This window comes from Haliaeetus leucocephalus, unplaced genomic scaffold (assembly GCF_000737465.1).
Source record: "Haliaeetus leucocephalus isolate CR32 unplaced genomic scaffold, Haliaeetus_leucocephalus-4.0 Scaffold262, whole genome shotgun sequence".
Classification (NCBI taxonomy): Eukaryota; Metazoa; Chordata; class Aves; order Accipitriformes; family Accipitridae; genus Haliaeetus; species Haliaeetus leucocephalus.
The window spans coordinates 9,996,511-10,017,355 of NW_010972698.1; the positions used below are offsets into that span (position 1 = coordinate 9,996,511).

General features: G+C 45.1%; 1 protein-coding gene across 1 annotated transcript in view; it reads right to left on the reverse strand.

Annotated features, from left to right (window-relative positions):
* Positions 1-6,052: 6,052 nt before the first annotated feature.
* Positions 6,053-20,845, reverse strand: part of LOC104832791 (pre-mRNA 3'-end-processing factor FIP1-like) — a 28,130-nt gene continuing 13,337 nt past the window's right edge. Inside the window, exons 9-16 of the mRNA XM_010569155.1 lie at positions 20,068-20,173; positions 18,666-18,864; positions 16,645-16,671; positions 14,083-14,140; positions 13,446-13,501; positions 11,324-11,522; positions 9,183-9,341; positions 6,053-6,278 (exon numbers count right to left, since the gene is read on the reverse strand). Of these exons, the coding sequence (XP_010567457.1) occupies positions 6,146-6,278; positions 9,183-9,341; positions 11,324-11,522; positions 13,446-13,501; positions 14,083-14,140; positions 16,645-16,671; positions 18,666-18,864; positions 20,068-20,173 (937 nt within the window). The 3' untranslated portion in view covers positions 6,053-6,145. The remainder of the gene's footprint in view (positions 6,279-9,182; positions 9,342-11,323; positions 11,523-13,445; positions 13,502-14,082; positions 14,141-16,644; positions 16,672-18,665; positions 18,865-20,067; positions 20,174-20,845) is intronic.

The window sequence follows — 20,845 nt, forward strand, 5'->3', positions numbered from 1 at the left end:
TTGAGGCACTTTCCTCAATTTTAGAGCTCTGCTTCCCATTTCATATTTTGAACAGGTTAAAACAGGCATGACTGTCTGATTTCCCCTGCTAGTTTAATACAGTTCTGCTACTGATCTCTGACTGCCATTCTTGGACATTGAGTCATTTTATACGTGCTTTTAAAAGCCACTAATAAAACTGTAAGGATGGGGACCCAATTAAGCAGTTCTGACAGCCACCAGTCTTGGTATTTTTAGGTTACTGAAACCTACTGAATGTGTTTATATGTTAAAAAAACAATTGTAACTCTCAGCTGACAGCTGAAGAGCTGCTAGGTTAGCATGGTGGAGCTGTGTTGACCTGTATGAAGGTCCTATCACCATGGAGCTGTCGCAAATCCTGATTTAGGATCCTGCGACTATGCCGATTTGTTGCGAATGGGCAATTTAGACTGCTTAAAGAACCACTCTCAAAGGGATTAGCAGAAGTGGCTTCACTGAAGTATGATGTTGTAGAAGTGCAACTTTGCCATCGAACTTTGTTAAAGTTCACTCTTCCTTACTGCAGAGGATTTAACAATGCTTCCCAGTTACCAAGACACAAATCAAGGTTACTATAATACAAAGTTGGTTGCTTACCAAAGATCTGCCATTGGTGAAAGGTCTCTCAGCCTCGAGGCACAACTCTGAGAGGTGTCCCAGCTCTAGGGGAGATGATCACCACCACACAGCCAGCTTGCTTAGTGCAGGAAGAGCTCAAAGGTGGCTCACTCAGGCTGTCATATTTATGGAATAAAGTGGCTGGCTTGCAGTCAAATTACAAGCGATGGCAAAGGTATGCATGAGGCTCCTTGTACCCCACAACTTGGTTCCTTGATAAATGAGGTGTGGAAAAGCCACCGCTATGCACGTGTTAATCGCATGATCAGTGTTCCAAGCTCATATGCATCGATGCTCGTGGTGACACTGCTCCTTTGTGGGTTTTCAGAGAACAGACTGACACTAGAGAAGTTTGTGGTCTGGTTATGGCTTAGGTCTTTAGCTCCTTTGGAGCCTCCACCAAACTACCACTAGTTCCATTAAGAAGTTGAGTCAAGTGCATGTATCACAGTAGCCAGAGATAAGGAATTTGTTTAATTTTCATCCCCTTCCTCAGCTTGGTTTCCCTGGTTTTACGACTTGATAAAACAACTAGCTTTTCCCACAGAAGGTAAATAAATTAAAATAAATTAAGTAAACAGTCCTGTTACAAGACACCTCTATCCCAGGATGCTGTCTTATTTTTAATCAGTTTCCCAGTGATCAGCTGCAGAGTTAAGGCAGGGGGGAGGAGGATGTACCTGACAGCATCTGTACAGTCAGGTATGCGAGATGAGCTCCCGCAGTTCTGTTCATGTCCCTCTTGCAGCTGGAGCAAACTATCATCTCGCTGGATCCGGGTGAGCTCAGAGGGTCGCTGGCTGCCTCGGCCATGTTGCACCAACTGTATGAAACAAGCTACCTCCAGAAGGACAGTGTGCCCAGTCTGGCTTCAGTGCAAACCCACTCTATAGTTAACATTTACAATAAAAGAACTGAAGCCAAAGCAGCTTGGTTTGACCTACGACACCTTGCGAAGTTCCTACCTGCAAACTCCACATGAAGCAATTCCCTCCTTTTTTTAAGAAAGTTGCCAATCAGCAGTAGAAATGACAGATCTTTCTCAAACCAGGTTGCACTGAGCGAGATCTTTCCTCTTACGCTGTTTCTGCTGTACCTTTTACAAGGCCAGCTCAGATTATACGAATCAATCAAGTGAGTTTCCATCCCCAGTAAAAATGCTACCTAGAACAAATGTTTAATTCCTTGTTGTAGTAAGCCGACTGCAGGTAAGTGCCCGTCATTGTCTTAAGCAGTGCTTTGCTTAGGCCTGGCTACTTCATAATTAGCTATTACTGCAGAGTAGAATTGTTCCTTGCTAGATGACTTAGTTGTTTACACACAGAGTGACTTCACTTCCTTTGGCTGTTAGCTTAAGGCAGTATATAGCAGGGCCTGTTATCAGAGCCTATTATACAGAAATAGTTCAGGACCCAATCCTCACAAAAGCTTCCCTGGCACATGGTGGGGCCTCTTTGTTTGGTTGATAAATACCGCTGTGGACTTTGACAGCAGAAACAGTGCACGGCCAGCTGGGCTCTGGGGCCTTTTTTTCCTGTTGTTCCTACTGACTGCTGAGAGTAAAATAATTCACAAAAGTCAGAAAGGTGCCTGTGGAAAACTAGTCACTTGACCTCCATCTGACACAAAGGAACAGAAAAACCTGAAGCAATTTTTGTCTCTTTCCAATCAATGTGCAGACTCTGTGCCTGGTATGGAACAGTAAACATTTATGTAGATAGAGAGAGGGCAATTCCTACTGTTTGTACCAAATGTCACTTGTATAAAGCACAGTAGGAAAAAGCCATGCCGCTGGTAGTCAGATGGTTTAAGTGAAGAGGATGCTGCAGAAGGCAGCATGATTTTTACTATTACTCCAACTCTTCTGCAAGGTGCCTTCAACTTCACCAAAACATCCTAGTAATTTAAGTATTGTTTCCAAGATCAGCTTGTTAATAGATGTTGGATTTGTTTTGATGCCTTCATAAATTATTTTATTATTACTGAAAAACATGTATTATCTGTGGTTTTTTAACCTGTCTTCCCAGTGTATCAGCTAATGCCCCCAGAATAGGTCACCTCAACAACAGACACTCCTCCAAGAAACTGACCTTGTGAGGCAGGAAATAGCATAATTGCCTTCTGCTTCTCCTAGGAAAGGGGCTGGACTATCCTGAAATATATTACAGCTGTGACTGGGAAAAAAAAACCTGAACAAAAGTAAATCCCACACAGCTCCTTCCCCTCAGCTGTGCCCCCGCTCCTGTCTGTGAGACTGGCCGCAGCCCACTGGTGCCTGTGGGGCTCAGCACTGACTGGACTGAAAAGCTAACCCGGAGAATAAATAAAGCTTTATTTAATGAGGCTTAACTCCCTGATTCGGCATGCTGCACAGCTCAGCAACTAAGAGGCAATGCCGCGACTGCCGCTGTTGCTCCCACAGGAACTGCGCATCCAGGCTGGGGGCTGGGTTCGCTTTTGTTGTGATTTCGACTACTGCAGTGCATGCAGCACAAAACATCCCTGACTCCGATGGTCTGGGAGAAAGACATTATTGCCATTAACTATACGCTGCACGACCATAATGAAGTTAGCCTCTCTCCTCCTTAAAGCTGTGCCCATTTCATACTGTGAGGAGCTGAACACCTGCCCGAGGTTCCCCACGATGCCTTACACTTTCTCTCCACATGAAGCTGGCTCACGCTTGCACAGTAACGCTTGTGCAAGTGCTCCTCTCCGGCTGCGGAGTTCACCCTCTCGGCAATACTGGGCACCCGGGGCATTCTGCACTCAGTAATGCACAGGCCCATGTCTCAGCTCCAGCTTTGGTCCAGTACAAGTACTGATGCCACCAGTCCAAGAACTGGCTTCTTTTCTGAGAATTATTAGAGTCACCATTCAGTACCCCCAGCAAACACAACCATGAAACCTGCAGTAGTTACCTGATGCAAGTAAAGATTATTTCCAAGGCCCCACCTTTAGAATTCTCTAATACATTAAAGGCAAACATTTCACCTGTATTTCTTTCATTAAAATAAAACCATTTCAAACTATTTCCCTTAAATTCACAGCCTGCTAACATCAGTGAAGGATTCGGGTCCATCTGTAAAAACATTCAAATAAAACGCAAGAGGAAATTGCAGCCCTGACTCGTCAATACAAGATTCTCCATCCCCTCTCCCATGCCACCACCGATAAGCCAGGTGCAGAGGGATGCAGACTCGATGTCGTCACCATTAATTATGCCTATTTACAGCTTGAGTAGCTTGTCACCCCCACAAACAGAGCAAGAGACTAGGGGAGTAGACGTAGGATAGCTCTATCCACCTGTGGAGAGGCACCACATACACCTTAGCATGCAAAAATGGAAGAAATACTACTGCCTGGGGCCAAACCCTAGACTTACCTTAGTGTAAAACTCTACTGCCAGCATTTTCCCCTGATTCAAGACAGGCAAAAACCAGCCCAGACTGGTCTGGGGGGCACTGCCTGGCCTTTCCTTTGGTGCTAGCTGCCAGAGTTCATGTTCTGGAAAAAAAATATACCAGATTTCCTAATTACAGAATACAGGCTCTTTATGGAGGCACAGGCAAGGATGCTTGGCCCCTCTCCCACTTGACACTCCCATGTTGTGCAAGTGAGCCTGTGCTCTGGAAATGGGGAGTGGGCACATTTGTCATTGCACTGCAGGCAAGTGTTTCCAGGGGGCACATACCAAGCACTCTCGAATCCTTCTCACCAGTTTTGTTTTGATTTCTCCTCCGCCCACACCACGCCACAACTGGATAAAAGCAAGTTCATCCCAAGTTCCTGAAAGCGATCGGGCAATCACAGCTGAAACCCGCCACCCTGACCCCAGGAGAAGCACGCCAGGAGGTTTCCCCTCGCTCCACCAGCTCAGTGCCAGGAGCTGGGATTCCTGCAGCTCACCTCTCAGCAAGGCACCGCTGCCCTCGTCTGATGCCCAAACAGGCATGAGAGACGCCATATTCCTAAATCGTGGTGTTCTACCAGAACTCTGACGTGGCTGCAGAGGGAGGAATACTCTGAAGCCTGATTCCAAGCCCTGCCCTTTAACTCGGGTTCAGTGCACACACCACCCCACTGCATGCGCGTTTCCCATGATCTCAAAGCACGTATAAACAGCTACATTAAAAACTAACCAAACAAAAATCCCACTCTTTTTTCTTCTCCCCACAGGTTTTGCAGTTAGTGACTCATCAAATGCACTGTCATAGCATATAAACTGTTATCATAGTGCTATACTGGCTCCAGTCTCTAAAGTTGTAAGCTTCATATGACAATCAGACTTGCAAGATTACAGTACAAAAAAATATACGTAACATTGCAGAACCATAAGATTTTAGGGCAAACATTTAAGACAGTTTTAAATAACAAGTCTAGCTAGTGGAAGATACTTAAAAATAAGTCACTTGTGGACTCACACAAACAGAAGTGCAGTATCCTAAGTACTAGACAGACCAAAACCCCTCACAATTGATTTCCCCTGTTCTTCCCACCCAGAAACATCACTGTTGCCAGCCTCCCCAACCAATACTAAGTCCGAACAAACTTTGGAATTTGACTGAATTTATTTTGAGATCTAGGGGGAAGGAATGCATTGCACAGGAGTGTTGGTGATAACCAAATAGAAATAAGCCAACCCCATGAGGGCAAACCGCTAGATGGGAACTTCATGTTCTCTACTGCGCTAGACTATTTAGCTCAACTCTTAAAAAAAAAAGTTAGTCAAAACTAATAAAAGAGAGACTCATGCTCTTACTGTGGGTCTTCTACTGATTTCCCTCTTACAGGTGTAATATATGATAGAACTATTTTTGCAATGGATTAAAAAAAAAAAGGTAGGCTTGAAGTCTTTGCACACCCTGCGTAAACACATGACAGCTTCTCAAAGCCATCAGACCAAAGCAGGACCCTGTGACCCACCAGTAAAAGCAGTTCCTCCTCACATGCTGCCCGGCTGGCCACAGAGAGATCAGAAGATATTTTTGTAGCTATAAAGAAATTTATTTGGGGATAAGACTTTTCACTACTAGAGGCCAGACTCTAAGCTGGCTCTCAGGATCTAAATCACACTCTTCTTTGGACAATAAATTTCAAGTCACACTTACTGTCCTATTTTTCAAAAAGGAATGATGATGACAAAAAAATAAACAAAAACTATTACCTAAATGCATTAGTTCCAGCTGAAGCCATCTTCCATCAGAAACCATAGGATCTGATACAACAAAGTTCTCCCTAGGGATGTTTATGAGTAGAGTAGCTCAGTGCTTTGTATACTAGTACTGCTGTATTTTGTCTTGTATCAAAAAAAAAAAAAATTTAACTGCATGTGCAGCCTCAGCTCTCAAACCACTGCAACATGCTTCACTGCTCACCCAGAGTCAGCCTCTCTTCCCTTGGAAAGAAAGAAAAAAAATAATCAACCCCCCAAAACAAAGCATCACCAATGCCACGCTGGTTCAAAAGGAGTAAGTTCCTCCTGACAGCTGACGGTGGGCCTGGGTTACTCCTTGGCATCCTGCTCCTCTCCCTCCTGGGCACCATCTTCACTGGCCTCCTTCTCCTCTTTGCTACGCTTGTTCTTTTTGTGCTTGTGACGCCGATGACTCTCCCCCTCCTCGCTCTCATGTTGCTTGCTGTGGTGGGGAACAAAGGGGAGAAGAAAGTTACATCAGAGCCTGCATCAACACAGCTCTGCCACAGAAGAGACCCGAATGCACTGACTCTACGGCATGCGTGAGGACGGAGCGCTTTGATCTACAATAACCAGGAGGCCGATCAGAAGTGCTGAGGGCATCACGGTGCCAGTGAAAGGCTTCATCGTGTTTATTTGGGACGATCTGATATCGCATGTGGCTGAACCAAGGGCAGGTTATGCAAGCCGCTGGAGGTGGTTGCTTTACACCACACGCTGCATCAGCACACGGCCTAGGCAGGCAGCATTCTACACAGACTGCTGTCAGAATAATTTTTGGATAGTTTTTATAAGCAACATCTCTGTGTCCTTCCCACTCCTAAGGGAGCTCTAACGATTTTGATGCATCTCAAGCTTCAATGTGAAGCACTGAGGCTGCTGAGAGAAGGAAGCATCCTAAATCTGAGAGATGTTTGACACTCACTCCTCTGAGCATCTTGGGGAAATCCCTGGACTAGAGGCAAGAAAGGGATCAACATAGCTAGAGAAACGCAGGTTTCCTAATGGGAGGCAGGTCCTGTTTCTATTTCTGCTTACACATAAATGACCTGGCACTTCACTAGCTTTGTGCTTTAAAACTCCTCTATCTCCTCACCCAGAATTGTCTTCCAGACACAGCTGGATAGTTGTGGACATTCATGCAGGATTTCTGTGATGTGAGAGAAATCCCAGCTGGAATTAACTCTGACTAGGTTGTGCATGCCTCTGAGCCCTGCACCACCGACCACAGCCAGCTGCACCGCGTACGCACAGCGTGCTGGACACAACCCCCCTGCACCAAGCTCAGCCTCTGTCTCCCATCTGGGAAAGTGGGAAAGTGGGAAGGTGGGAGCTCTGGTTTTGCCCACTCTGGTTCTCGGCCCCTCCTGGGAAAAGATTTTCTGAGTCTTCTCAAACGTGCAATTATTTCTCCTCACGGGCTGAAAATCAAGTGAGCTGCTGACCATAGTGTGAAGGTGGCGGAATTAAAACACAGCACAGAGTACAGGAAAAAGCAGATTAAATTTATCACAGGAAGACGTACGGTCACACAGTACAGACACACAGCTCCATGAGTGGGAACAGAGTGAGGTGTAGAGACAAATTCCTACCACAGCTGGAATACCAGTTTAGCAGCAGAGACACCTAACTGGCTGAACCACCGAAGCTCTGGCTGAAAAGCTCCTGGCTTCAAGTAATTTTCTGACTTGTTTAATAAATGGTTTCACAGTCATTAAAATGAAAAAAACAAAAAACAAAAACAAACCAAAAAAACCAGTCAAAAACACCCAAAACCCCAAAACCAAAGGGAAAAAAAAAAAGGCTGCTGCCTCTCCTCAACACATCTTCAGCCACCTTGTGGACAGTAACGTGGCAGTGGTTTATGCTTGAACAATGTGACTGTCCTTTAATATTTAAACAAGCGTCAGTGATTTCCTTCAGACTGGACAATTTGCAGTAAACTGGAAACTACAACGAAACCCTTTCATCTTCCTGCAACTGCCTTAAACAGGCTCAAATCTCAAAGTGCCTCAAGCAGGGACTCTGATATGCACTCAAAGTGGCCTTACACAAAAAGTATTCCTCCACTTGCTTTTGTTAACAAATACTTCCCATCCTACCACTCTGAGCAAGACAGAGAGCACCTGTGTGTGGTTTAAGGAGCAGAGGAAAAGTCAGCTCATTCCCACCTCGTGCAGTAGCCCAGTTCTGTGAATCGAGCTCTCAAGCAGATTCTGACACTGCTTTGGTGAATTCCATCCTGTTCATGCAGTCAGGGATCTAATACTAGATTTCAGTTCTGAGTATAGGAAGCTGAGAAATAACCCTTAAAGCTATTGGCTTGTTAGTCTGGTATCAGCTCAACTTCCATTTGCTTTGCATTCAATTTTGATTATGGTCCTGGCCTTTCTTTCCATCACTTTGTTTCCAGCCCTTCAGCAATCAGTCCTTGCTTGAAAACTTATTCATCTCCTTAACATTTTACCTCCGGTAAACAGCCTTTTACCTCCGGTCACTATGTAGGAGTTTTTCTGATACCAATTTCAAAATAAGGGCAATTACCTAGAGAGCTGACATGAATTTCATCTAAAAGAAGGAACTAAGATGAAGGACCAAAAAAAAAAAGAGCAAGTCTGCTCATCATTACCAGGATGCAAACTCACACAGCAACTGGGTACTGCCTCAGACCAGAGACCAGACCTGTTAACTTTGCTAGAAGAATGCTCTCATAGGAAGATCATCTGTAGCAAATACATTTTCTCCAGAAAACCTGGGATTTTAGGACATCCTGCTCTGCTCCAAAAGTTTCACCTTTGTCCAGATCATCATCAACCTCACTATCAGAAGCACTGGGCACAGAGCTCTCATCAAGCAGTGCTCAGCCTCCTGCTCCAAAAGGAAATTTCAGATTACAGGCTGAAGAGAGCTCCTCTCTTCTGCACAAGAACACATAATACTGAAAGCTGATGCTTCTGTTGGGGTTTTGCATTTTACTTTGTGTGTACCTTCTTAGCAGTGGGAGCTATGCTGTTCTGACGTGATGTTTAGCACAGGTTAACCTCTCCTTTGTCAATCAGAGCTGCAATTTTGTTGGCAGTGACTCGACATCCTGCCAGCTGCCTTACGGAGAACTTACAAACACCAAGGGCTCCTCTCCCTATTACAGATAGTTTTGTCTCCTGCCCAGGTACATGCCCGAGAGTACTTTCTCTGCCTGGGCACCACGTCTCAGGACATCAGCAAGCAGGTCACAGGAAGCCAGTATGACCCAGGGTGACAGTTCACTCTAAGAACATCAAGCTTCTTGTCTACAGCTAAGGTGTGTTCCCATCAACAGCCCAGTTCGACCCTAGACAGCTCTTACCGTCTTGAAGACTTATGCTTGCTGCTCTCCTCTTTGTCTCTGTGCCTGCGCTCTCGGTGTCGATCCTCTCGCTCCCTGCTGCGATCTCGACTCCGGCGGTAGTCGCGCTCAAAGTCGTAGCTGCGCTCTCGGCTGTAGTAGCGGTATCGTTCATCATCACTTAAGAAGAGAAAGGAGAAGTGAGGCAGAGGAACGCACCACTCGTGGACCTGAAAGTCAGGAGCTATGTTTACAGGACTGTAGAACCCCATCCTCACCAGCAAAATCTGTCACCTCTTACTCTACCAACAGGCTGAGGTATTCATGATGCTCCTGAAAAACAACCTGTAACAATAAGTTGCTGCTGCTTATTGAACGCAAGCTGCAACCCAATCCCAGTTTCTAACCACAGTGAAATAACTTTCTCCATTTGCCTATTACATCGCTCATAAGCCCAAACAATTGAATATCATGGCTTTTTCCTATCCTCTCAATGCAAAGAGTTTACAAAATTTGTTCTCTGGATTTGCCAAGGGAGTACCTTAGCACCAGGCACGTGGCCAATGTCTCAGGGCTTTTGTCCTCACAATCCTTCTGGCATATGTCCAGGACATCCAGCTACCTTGCTCAAAAACAACAGAAACGTGCTCCTCTCATCATTCTGCCTCCCCTGGTGCTGGATTTTACCTCACAACACTACTGTCCCAGAAAACCTGTAATTCTTTTGTGTGAGTTAGACTAAGGGACAATTTGCTTCCTCACGAGTTCAAAGACTCAAATTGCGAGTACAACTGACATGGTCTTTCTTTCTGCCTATACCTAACTATCTGCTCAAGGTAGCTCATTCAATCCACATACAGGAGTGGGCACGATGTACCCCATATTCAGATACATCCCACACTCCCCTCTACATCTCATAGTCCTTATTCAGCTTCTGAAAGCCAAAAATCTAAAGGGTTCACAAGTCCCACTGTGGGAAACAATATTCAGACTCAGAGAAAGGAAGTCTGAAACATCATCCTAACACTCACAAGCTAGACAAACAAATGTCCAGTATCAATTGTCTGGGAGTGCTCCAAAGGACTCCACTGAGCACAGCTACTTGCCCTGCTTTGGCAAGCACGATCTTAGAGGTCAGCATGCTCCAAAGCACCCAGAAATGCTAACAATGTGCACAGGAGTGCTGATCACAGGACTTGGCTGCAGCATGAACCTGCTCAGGAAGTGTGGGAGTCTGAGCTCTTCAAACTGTAGCAAGTTTGTCTTCTGTTCTGTTCCTCCCCCATCCACCCACAGTGCCCACAAGCTTGTAAGGAAAAAAAAAAGGGGGGAAAAAAGAAAAAGGTTAGGAAAATGTTGTCCTGTTTGCTCACCCCCTGGGAGGGGAAGTTCCCTGGCAGGCAGCACCCCTCTGCTGGGAATGCGCATTCTGATCATGTTTTGAATGACTATTGGTATTTCTGACCCTGAGGCCTGCAAAACACTGACGCTGCCTGTGACAGAACAAAAAAGTGATGGGTTTAGAAAGAGTCTTTGCAGCGTAGCCTTCACTTTAGCTCTCTAGATTAACACTGGGAGGCTGAAAGCCTCCTTTCCCAAGTGCTCCCAGCACTGCTGTCACCTGAGATCACATCAGTTTCCACCAAGGTGGTTGTCTCCAGCACTGCTCCCAGAAACGCCTGGTTAAGGATTTACATTTCATGGCTGACTCCTGGTGAACGGCACTCCTTGCCCTGAAAGCCTCTATAGGAGAGCTGAGCAAAGCACTGGTGGTTTTTCCTTTGATCTGACAGTTGCATTTAGAAGACAAGAAGCAGCAGCTTCTATGGCCAATGTTTCACACTGAGCCGTGAAATACCTAGTAAACAGAGAGGGGCTATTTCATTTACTGGCCTCACATTACAGGTGGGAGAGCAAGTGTAACTGGTTCTACTGGATTTAAACAAAAAAAACAGACACAGGAAATCAGCCAGTGACATTGGCTCCTAGTTTGTCCTCTAGTTATTGATCCAAAGTATCTCTTCCCCAGACATTGCAGAAAATTAAACTGGTATAAATCTACAATCCCAGCCCTTGACCAAACACCTTCTTGTGCTCCAGGGCAAGGCCAGAGCTTCCAACTGGGTAGCTGTGAGCAGAAGCTGCTGAAAAAGAGCACTCACTTGTTGTATTCACTAGTGGTCGGAGTGCGGTCTCTGTCTCTCTCCCTTTCCCTTTCCCTTTCCCGCTCCCGCTCCCTCTCACGCCTCGAGCCTGAGTACTCCCAATGGCTGCTGCTGGAACTGCTTGTGCCTTTGTCCACCGTCGTCACCCAGGGCGTGTGGGACGTGGAGATGGGTGGGTAGCTGATGAAACCTGAATCTGCAGCGAGAGAGTGCAGAATCCTTGTTCATCTGAAGCATTAACAGCATCCTCCCTGTCCCTCCCTTCCCAAAGATACCCTTTGGAAGTACAGCTGAATCCAAGGAGACAATGGCCCAGCTCCCTCCTGTCCTCACTCTCCCGTTTTACTGCCAGCAGTTTGCTAAAAACATGTCAACACCTTTTCCCTGAGGAAGATGCAAGCAAGACCACATTTACAGATGTCACTGCAAAATCTCCCTAGCCCCTCACACAGCACATTACTGCAAGGGCTGTGCACTCCCCCAGCTCTTGCTCTCTATAGGTCCTGCTATATAGGTGTCCTGGTTTCAGCTGGGATAGAGTTAACTGTCTTCCTAGTAGCTGGTACAGTGCTATGTTTTGAGTTCAGTATGTGAAGAATGTTGATAACACTGATGTTTTCAGTTGTTGCTCAGTAGTGTTTAGACTATAGTCAAGGATTTTTCAGCTTCTCATGCCCAGCCAGGGCACCTGACCCAAACTGGCCAACAGTGTATTCCATACCATGGGACGTCCCATCTAGTTTAGGAACTGGGAAGTGGGGGGCAGGGATTCGCCGCTCAGGGACTGGCTGGGTGTCGGTCGGCGGGTGGTGAGCAATTGCACTGTGCATCACTTGTACATTCCAATCCTTTTATTACTACTGTTGTCATTTTATTAGTGTTATCATTATCATTATTAGTTTCTTCTTTTCTGTTCTATTAAACCGTTCTTATCTCAACCCAGGAGTTTTACTTCTTTTCCCGATTTTCTCCCCCATCCCACTGGATAGGGGGGAGTGAGTGAGCGGCTGTGTGGTGCTTAGTTGCTGGCTGGGGTTAAACCACGACAATAGGGCATGCTATAAGGTCTCCACTGAGAAAAATTTCAATCCATCCCTCCCAGACACCCTGGCTTAGAGGGCAAAGGTGCCTGCATTGCTGAGGCAGCCCTCTCCTGCTGCTGAGCCAGCTGTGTTTAGTTAGCCCTAGGCTCTTGGCCACCCTTACAAGGTCTCACTTCTCACTAGGTACCTTTTCACCTGAGGTGGCAGCTGGGGAGGGCTGGGGGCACCAGCTGTTAATGAAGGATGCCACCTGATGAGCCCAGAGCCACCAGCACATCCCCATACAGACGCTGGCCTGCTGGGGCCTGCTCAGCTGGGCCAGCGAGGTCATATCCCCAGGCGGTACCAGCTGCTGAAACACTGCACATATGACAGCACTTGAGGCTCCTGTTCCTCAGGAACGCCTCACGCTGCCCACTCCTCCAACCACCTCCAGCAGAGGAGACAGCGCGGTGCTGCCGGCGATTCTGCCTGCTCAGCATAGCGAGGAGGTGCCACTCCAAGTGCTGGTCACTCAGAAAATGGGAAAGGACACAGATGTTGCTGGCAGGGCTACAACAGGGAATGAAATTTGCTGAAATTCTGGCACTGCCTCTTCCATCACAAAACAAAAGGAGACAGATGCCTGCACGTGCCTGTAGGCAAGGAAGATGATAAAGTGGGGGAGGAGGGCATTCAAAAGCTCAGGAAGATGTGAAGCTGAGGGTGGGGGAAAAGGGAGAGTGTGAGTGAGCATGAGCAAGTATGTGTGCAAACAAGGACAAGAACATGTTGCTGAGGCACATGGGGGCAGCTTCTCTGTTGCTGGGTATCTGCATTGAAAACGGTCATCTGTGGCTTAGCACTCAACTACAAAATTGCATTCACCATTGCTGCAAAACATTCAGCTTTCCAAACACCTTATGATGTAGTCGAACTCAGCATGTGTGCCTAGTGACTGGGATAGTTTGGGGCACAAGCAAGACCCTAAAGTTAAAGCAAGCATGATGTCCATCAGCTTAAGAAAAGCCTAAACTACCCAATACCAGAGAATAGAGATATAAGCAGTCTGACCATTTGTTATCTTCAGTGCTCACCTGCAGAGTTGTAGCCAAATGGAGGAGGCTGCCTGTTATTGTAGCTGGCTGGCTGGCTTTGGAGAGAGAGAAAAGGATGCAAGTTACTAACTCAGTGACCCCTTGCAGGTATGTCTGTGCTGCAAGTTTACCCCAATTTTTCTGAAGGTCTGTGGAACATCCTCATGGGAAACCCATGGTTTCAGGGAATCCCTTTCACTTTGCACTGCAAACTATCATAAATGCATACAGGTGCAGTTGCTTTGCCACAGCTTCTGAAAGTGCTGTAACTCAATTGCTTGCCCTGCTTTACCCCTCCCCTCTGTAAATCAGGCAGGCTTCCTGGGAAATAACCAGTGCTTAGAAAGCACCTGGACAATCTTTATGGAAAACATCTGGAGTAACATAACACACTATCGAGCACTCTACACTAGACCTAAGCACACACCAAGATTTTATTGACTCCTTCCTGCGTCATGAATATGACAAATCATGGTAAATGCACAGAGGATTCCCTACGGACTCTGCTCTCCCCCCCCCCCCCCCCCCCCAATCCAAGACCAGACTAAGAATTATCAGCACTGGTTTTAGACCTATCCTCCACCCTTCCTCACTACAGAGGAGCTGTACCGATGCCTCAGCCCAGGTGTGGTCTTACCCATCCAAGGTTGGAATGAGGAGAGCTGGTGGTGGTGCCAGAGGAGGCGGGAACAACCCTAGACAAAGAAGCGTAAGTCATCACAAAGATCTCACAGCTTGCTGTGAGGCAACAAGACTTCATGGCTGTTTACAGTTAAAAGCAGTTAAAGCATCTTTTTACTCTAAACAAGGCCCTGTTTGAAATGGAATCATTTTCCTTCAGGGTTGCATCTCCTACCACAATTAAAACCCTACAGCTATGTTAGTTCTGTAGGGCCATGGAGAGAAAAATAAAGGAAGAACTACCTCCTATTTTGGCTTATTCATCTTAAATGTAAGATTCATTAAAGAGTAAACATTAACCCTTACAGTCCTGTGGAAGACAGAAAAGTCTGGTTCTTGGGATGCAGACATGTTGCAACTATAGCAAAGGTTTTACTGCTCCTTGATTAAAATGAGTAACTTTGCCTCTTACAAAGCATGTAACATACAATTCACCTGGTTTTGTTTGTTTTTAAAGAAAGCCAATTTTCTGAGCACATATACACTTAAAAACCATGAGAAGACATAGCACCAACAATGCAGAGAGTTGTCTGAAAGGTCTGACACTTGAAAAATGGGCCCAATGTCCAACACATGAAGAGTTATTATACAAAACCACAAGGCAGCTATCTTCAAGAAAGCAGAATTAAGCAGAATTTTATGAAGGGCACTTCCAGAAGTGATATAAGCCTTGGAAGCCAAAGTTCTCAGCCTTGACCAATCTGAACACGAGAAGGACGTGCCGACAGCTCCTACAGGGAACTTCTTAAACTTGTATCCATAACTATAAGCAACCATTACTTCTATAGGCAGTTACCAATGCCAACAAGAACAGACTAACCACCCATTGGCTTAACTTTGCATAAAAATTCCTGTTTATCATTAAACAAACAAACAAAAAAAGAAGCAAACTGTATTGATACAAAGGATAGGAGTCATCTAACTGCAGTCATTTACATTGAAGCTAGCAGCTCCAGGTTCCTTTTCAAGTCAATGGAGATTGAGCCAGCATAGTCAGTGGAACTGTGGGACAATTCATCACCTCTTACTGTGAACACCTAAAATGGGTCAGGAGAACTTCTCCCTAGAAGCATCGCACTGCAAAAAGAGGTAGCCTGAAGTCTCCAGCTCAGCTAGTGGAGATGTAAGCTGCAAACAAGTTGGGGGACATGTCTCAGATGCTTTTTTTTTCCTCCCTCCTTTTCCTAAGATCTTCCAATAAAATGCAATGCCTAGAGCATTTCAATCACACCTGCTCATGAAGAGCGAGTACTTCAAAGCACTACTGTTATAAACGCCTAACTCTAATGGTGGTGGATCACCATCATTATCATAATTAACATGTATTCTCCTTCATCTCCCTTTCCAACCCAGTTACCTGAAGTGGAAGTTCTTTGCAACAGCCTGGTCATTTCGTCCACCTTGCTCCTCCCAAACAACTTTAATCTAAATGCACTTGACTAGCAACTGGGCGCTGCAATGTCTACAATCAAGATCAGTTTGCATCCAGTTTCACTACAATATAGTTCTTCTAAATCCAAGCTTACTACGAGGGGGTTCCTTCTAGTACAACAACAAAACCCAGCTCTGCAATATTATTGTACATTGAGAGGAGCATGAAAAGCAACATCTTAACACACAGAGGAATTTTCTTGGTCTGAGGGACAGCCCAGCTAGTGTAGGTTTTCCATATTTCCATTTGGGAAGCCCAGGGCAGAGTATGAATACAAAAGCATGGACACAAAAGCTGTGAATCAAGTCCAACATGTCTGACGCATAGTAAGGACAAGTACATCAAGCCCAAAGTGCTTTGGGTGCAGACCTTTTGCAAGTACATGAATCAAGTATACAGTATAACGCAAAGGCAGTGTCCTGACTGCATGTACATGGTCACCATCGGCCTTGGATTTTCAGATGTACAGCATCCAGTCAGAACTATCGCTCCAAATGGTCTGCTACAGAAACAGCTAAATTTGTTTTCCCTGAACTAGGAAAATTTCCAGTAGAAAAAAATTTACAGCTAGAGGAAACTCAGTTCTATAGTAGCTCTGAATTAGTGGGGTTCTTAACTTACACACAAGAATGGTTGTTATATTTCTTTATTAGCATTCACCATCTCTACTGCACACCAGGGAGCACAGGCTTCTGAAGGAAATGGCATTTGTTCTGCTCAGTCTCACACTCCAAATTCCTATACAAAGCACCGATTTGTCACTCAGACTTCTGCTGTGCAAATGCCATAACAAGAACTAAACCATTTCAAATCTAATTGGCTTCTGCCATCTGAAGTTCTCCACTTTCTAGATTGGTCTTCAGAGACAAAACAAGATAGTATTAAGAAGCCCTACAGATTATTATTTAGGTCCAGAATATAAGATAAGCAGCTGGAGTTCAACCCTGCATTGGAGTTTATTTAGCCTTAAATTAACTGTGCTCTAAAATGGGTCTTGGTGTCATCCCATCTCATGTATCCAAATGCTCAGATAGAGCCATCTGTGTTCAGAATCACTGCTGTTATTAAGAGCAAGTTAACACCTACCTGGAATAGGACCGGGTGGTGGCAGACCTACAGAAATAAACAAGCAAGCAAAACAAGTGAGGACAACAGGTAAAGCATGTCAACTCTGTACCTCAAGCTAAACCTGAAAGCACACCTGTGAATAAATTCCACATATTTGCACAGACCAGCAGAAAAACTGGTGCTGTTAAGCAGTAACTACCCTACAAACTATATAATTTTCCCAAATGATGATCTCTTTACCTTTATTATATTATAATTTTAAATGTTGCTGCTCTCTTATACTGGAGAATTCCTTTTTCCAAGTGTCAACACACAACAATTGATCTTCAGAACAACTGAAGGAGCTGGAGAGGGGAACCTGCTGCAGATGCCAGTGTGCCCTTTTGCTTGTTTGTTGTTGGTTTTTTTAAAAAACTTTTTTAAACATTTAAAAAAAAAAAGTCAATCATAACTGTATGGTGAAATCAGACACCCTGGTCCACAACCAAAAGAACGAGTGAACAATTTATCTTGATTTTGCCAATTATTTTAATGAAAGGCAGTAGGAAAAGCTACCATGGTCCACCAGCGAGCACTGCAGTAATAATCCCCCTCAGATTAAAAACCTTGACTATATTTTTTATTCTGTATCTTCTGCATCTGGAGCCAGTGCAAAATATAGGAGTTACTGCATGACATGCTCCTGGTGACTTCTCAGAGTCTGGCTGCTGCCTACAGGACCAGGGAAAGCCCAGAGTGTGGCCTTCGCATCAACCTCAATGCACTATTCGAGGCCAAAGCAACAGGGGCACAGACACAACTCGTGTTGGATCAGAAGATGCGCAGACTTAGTAGGAAGTGAAGACAGAAAAGCGTGTCTTAGGCCATGGCCAGTATGTCTGTAAACTTGCATTGGAAAGGGTCAACATTAAAACGACCTTATGCCACCTGGGAAAGGCCGCATGAGGGTGCGCATTCGGTCTTGTCAGTTGCAAAGTTCTTTGTTCTCTCCACCAGTATTGCCCTATTTTGCCTGGTGCCCAGAAAGAGTACTACTGGCCTTCATGTTGCAGATGCATTAAGAAACCTTGTGGAAACTGAGTTATTACATGCACAGAAGAGAAGAGACTGTTCTGTAGCATGGTGCTCAAGACAACAAAGTAGAAAAAAATTAGAAATTTTACCTCTGCTGTCTCAATAGGTTTCAGGACTCAGTCTGTAACTGCAGGGGCAAAGGGCATTCCTGCAGACACAGGACTTATCTCGACAGCGTCTCCTCAAGTGCCAAGTGCTCTTAGCACAATACAAACCCATCTGGTTATTGGTAAGAGCACACAAACTTGCCAATGCTGAGGACCAACCACACCCAACAGGCTAGAAACCCATGGTAATGATCTCATTTATATTATTTATATTTTGCTTTCAAAATGAAGCATTGCTCTAATGTCTGCACTGGACACTAGAGTCTTCTAGGAGCAGCAAGAATCATCCTGCAGTGGCAATCAGTATAATAAAATGCACAGAAACAAACACAGAAAGATACAAATCTTGTTATTTCAAGGCACAAACCAACCAAGAACTGACCTGGATTAGGAGGAGAGTTGTTTGTTAGAGCTGCTGTTGCAGAATTGCCAATTCCAGCATCACCCTTGAAACATCTGGAATTGGTCATAGCCAGACAGGATCCTGAGCTAAACAGCCTGCTGATCTGACACAGGATAGCAATTCCTGTGTTCTTAGCTTCCTCCACAGATAAAAAGGAACCCATTTCTTTATGTTTATCAATAAAGCAAATGGATCGGTAGCACCCAAATGCTTTCTCACAGAAACAAAGCCTAGAGTTTTATTCAAGGAACAGCTGCCATTTTTCAAGTATTCAAGGGCAAGTGTTAAATAGGCTGATGGAGACACTGAACAAAGATTGGCCAGGTCTAAGGACCTGTTACCTGATTGCTCAACTGTCCCATAGCATTTAACGATTAAACCTTTGGTTTGCTCCAAGCCTGGGACGCCCTAACTCGCAGCTTCCGACTGCCATATATTGCTGTGTGAACACGTACCTGGAGGATGCAGGGGAGGTGGAACAGAAGTAACTGGTGGAGGAGGGTGGAGGAAGTGTGGCGGAGGTGGCCCAGCGAGCGGGGGAGGCGGTGGGCCTGCTGGTGGTGCAAACGGCTGCTGCTGAGGTGGCTGTTGGGGCTGTGATGGCTGCTGGGGCTGCTGTGGGGGTTGTGGCTTACTTCCGTGGTCTCCAAGGACCTTAGAAGACAGAGGAATGAGAAGAGAGCATTTTAATCTCTTTGCTCCTGCAGCTAGGACTTCAGTGTGCTGGCATAAAGGGAGCATATCTCCAAAATAGGAAGCACTGCAATACCTGGAAAGACCAGGCTATGCTATACCCAGGGGATAGCATCTTTTGGAGAGGAAGGAAGGTTGATCAAAGAAATCAATATGCATAGCAAGATATCTTCTCTTACGCAGAACAGCAGCGAGACTAGATTCTAGCTGTATACGCAATTGTGCAAGACAGCTGACATTTCAGTGTTATGAACACCTTTTGTTCATGGGAACTGCCACTGGTACAGGCTTCAGATTAAAAGCTGTCATATTTGAGGGCGACACAGTAGTGCTTCCTTATTTTATTTAACCCAATTTATCTTTCCCAAGGGCAGCAAGAGGCCAAATTCTGCTCTAGATTGTGCCCATGTAGGTCAAAGGAAGACTGGATTCACATCTGTCTGACAAAAGCAGGTCATATACCCACTATGGCTGAAGGAATGATCAATACGCAGAGATACCAGAATGACCTGGAAATACAGGTATCAATGCCTGTAAATGGGAGGAACAACAACCATTTCTCAGCAAATTCTTTCTCTTTAGCAAACTCTTTTTTGGGCCATTGTTGGCAAAATTTGGAAAATTCACCGCTACAAAAATAAACAGACCACAAAACCACATGTAAAAACAAAACCAGGAACTGTGTCTAGGCAGGGGAAAGGTTCCATATTTGGGGGTTTTTTTTGATGAGTTAGGAGTGGTTGGTAGGAGGAATGTGGTGAAGAGAAGAACTCTCAGCAGATGGTCCTCAAACCCTACACATAGCATCTTCCTACTTAGAAACTAACCAGAACATCATGGTCATACACTGGACATGCAAGATCAGAACTGAGTCCAGTTTTAAACCCCAGGCTTTTATTTCCTGAAAGGAACAAGATCCAGTAACACAGGCCCACCCTAAGTCTGAAGCGTGGGCTGCATCTAATGACGCTTAGACTAAATATTACTTCAAAGCAAAAAGAAACACAAGCCCCAGGTAGAAGTTCTCCACCGCAGAACTGGAGATTCCAACCCGACAGTAGAGGGGCTGTGACATGGGAGGTCAGGAATGCACAGACAGTTGCTCAGGGTTCACTAGAAGTGCAATAAAATCAGAAATTTGTCAAGATGGTGCAAAACATTTACCTGAATTGGGTTTTCCTCAGAGGCATGCTTATCACGACGTCTTCCTTCTACTCTCCTAATTGTGCCTGCCTGGCCACCGATCACATCAATTGTTCCACCCAGCTTCCTGGTACAAAGCAGATGCATCTTTTTAGGCTCAAAGACATTAGAAGGAGCAGTTTTCCCCACTACTAGACAGACTTCTCTCGTATATTCTCTTCCACCAGGGAAAAGTCTCTAGAGGCAGCACTCAAATTGGACAAGAGGTGGATAAGAAGTCCTTTTTCACTTTTGAGCAATTTGAGCTCTGCTGGCAGGGGTGAATTAGGTCTCTCTGAACATCTGGAAACATGATCCAAAGAATCACCACATAAGGCTGTGATAACATGGATTGCAGGCTCTGGTTCACAGCTGAAATCCTTTACTCACTCTCCAGATTTGAATAATCAGTCCCAGATCAGGCTCAGAGAAAGTGGAAAATATTTATCAGGAGAAGCCTTTAATGTTATCAGCCCAAATTTTTCCTACTTTCTGTCCAATATTCCAAGTGTTGCTGATACCACTGAAGTTATTTACAAATCAGATTCTCAGACACTTTCTAGCCCACCTCCTTGGAGTCTACTCTGTTTCTATTAAAGTCAAAAGTTTTGCTACTGCCTTCAATGAAATCAAGGCTGGATCCTTGAAAAAAAAAACTTAATGTAGCCAAGAAACAGTGCTGTCTATGCACCAGTGAAAATCAGTCACAGAACCTACAATTTTCCATGTTCTTTTATCTCCATACCCAGGGCACTCTTAG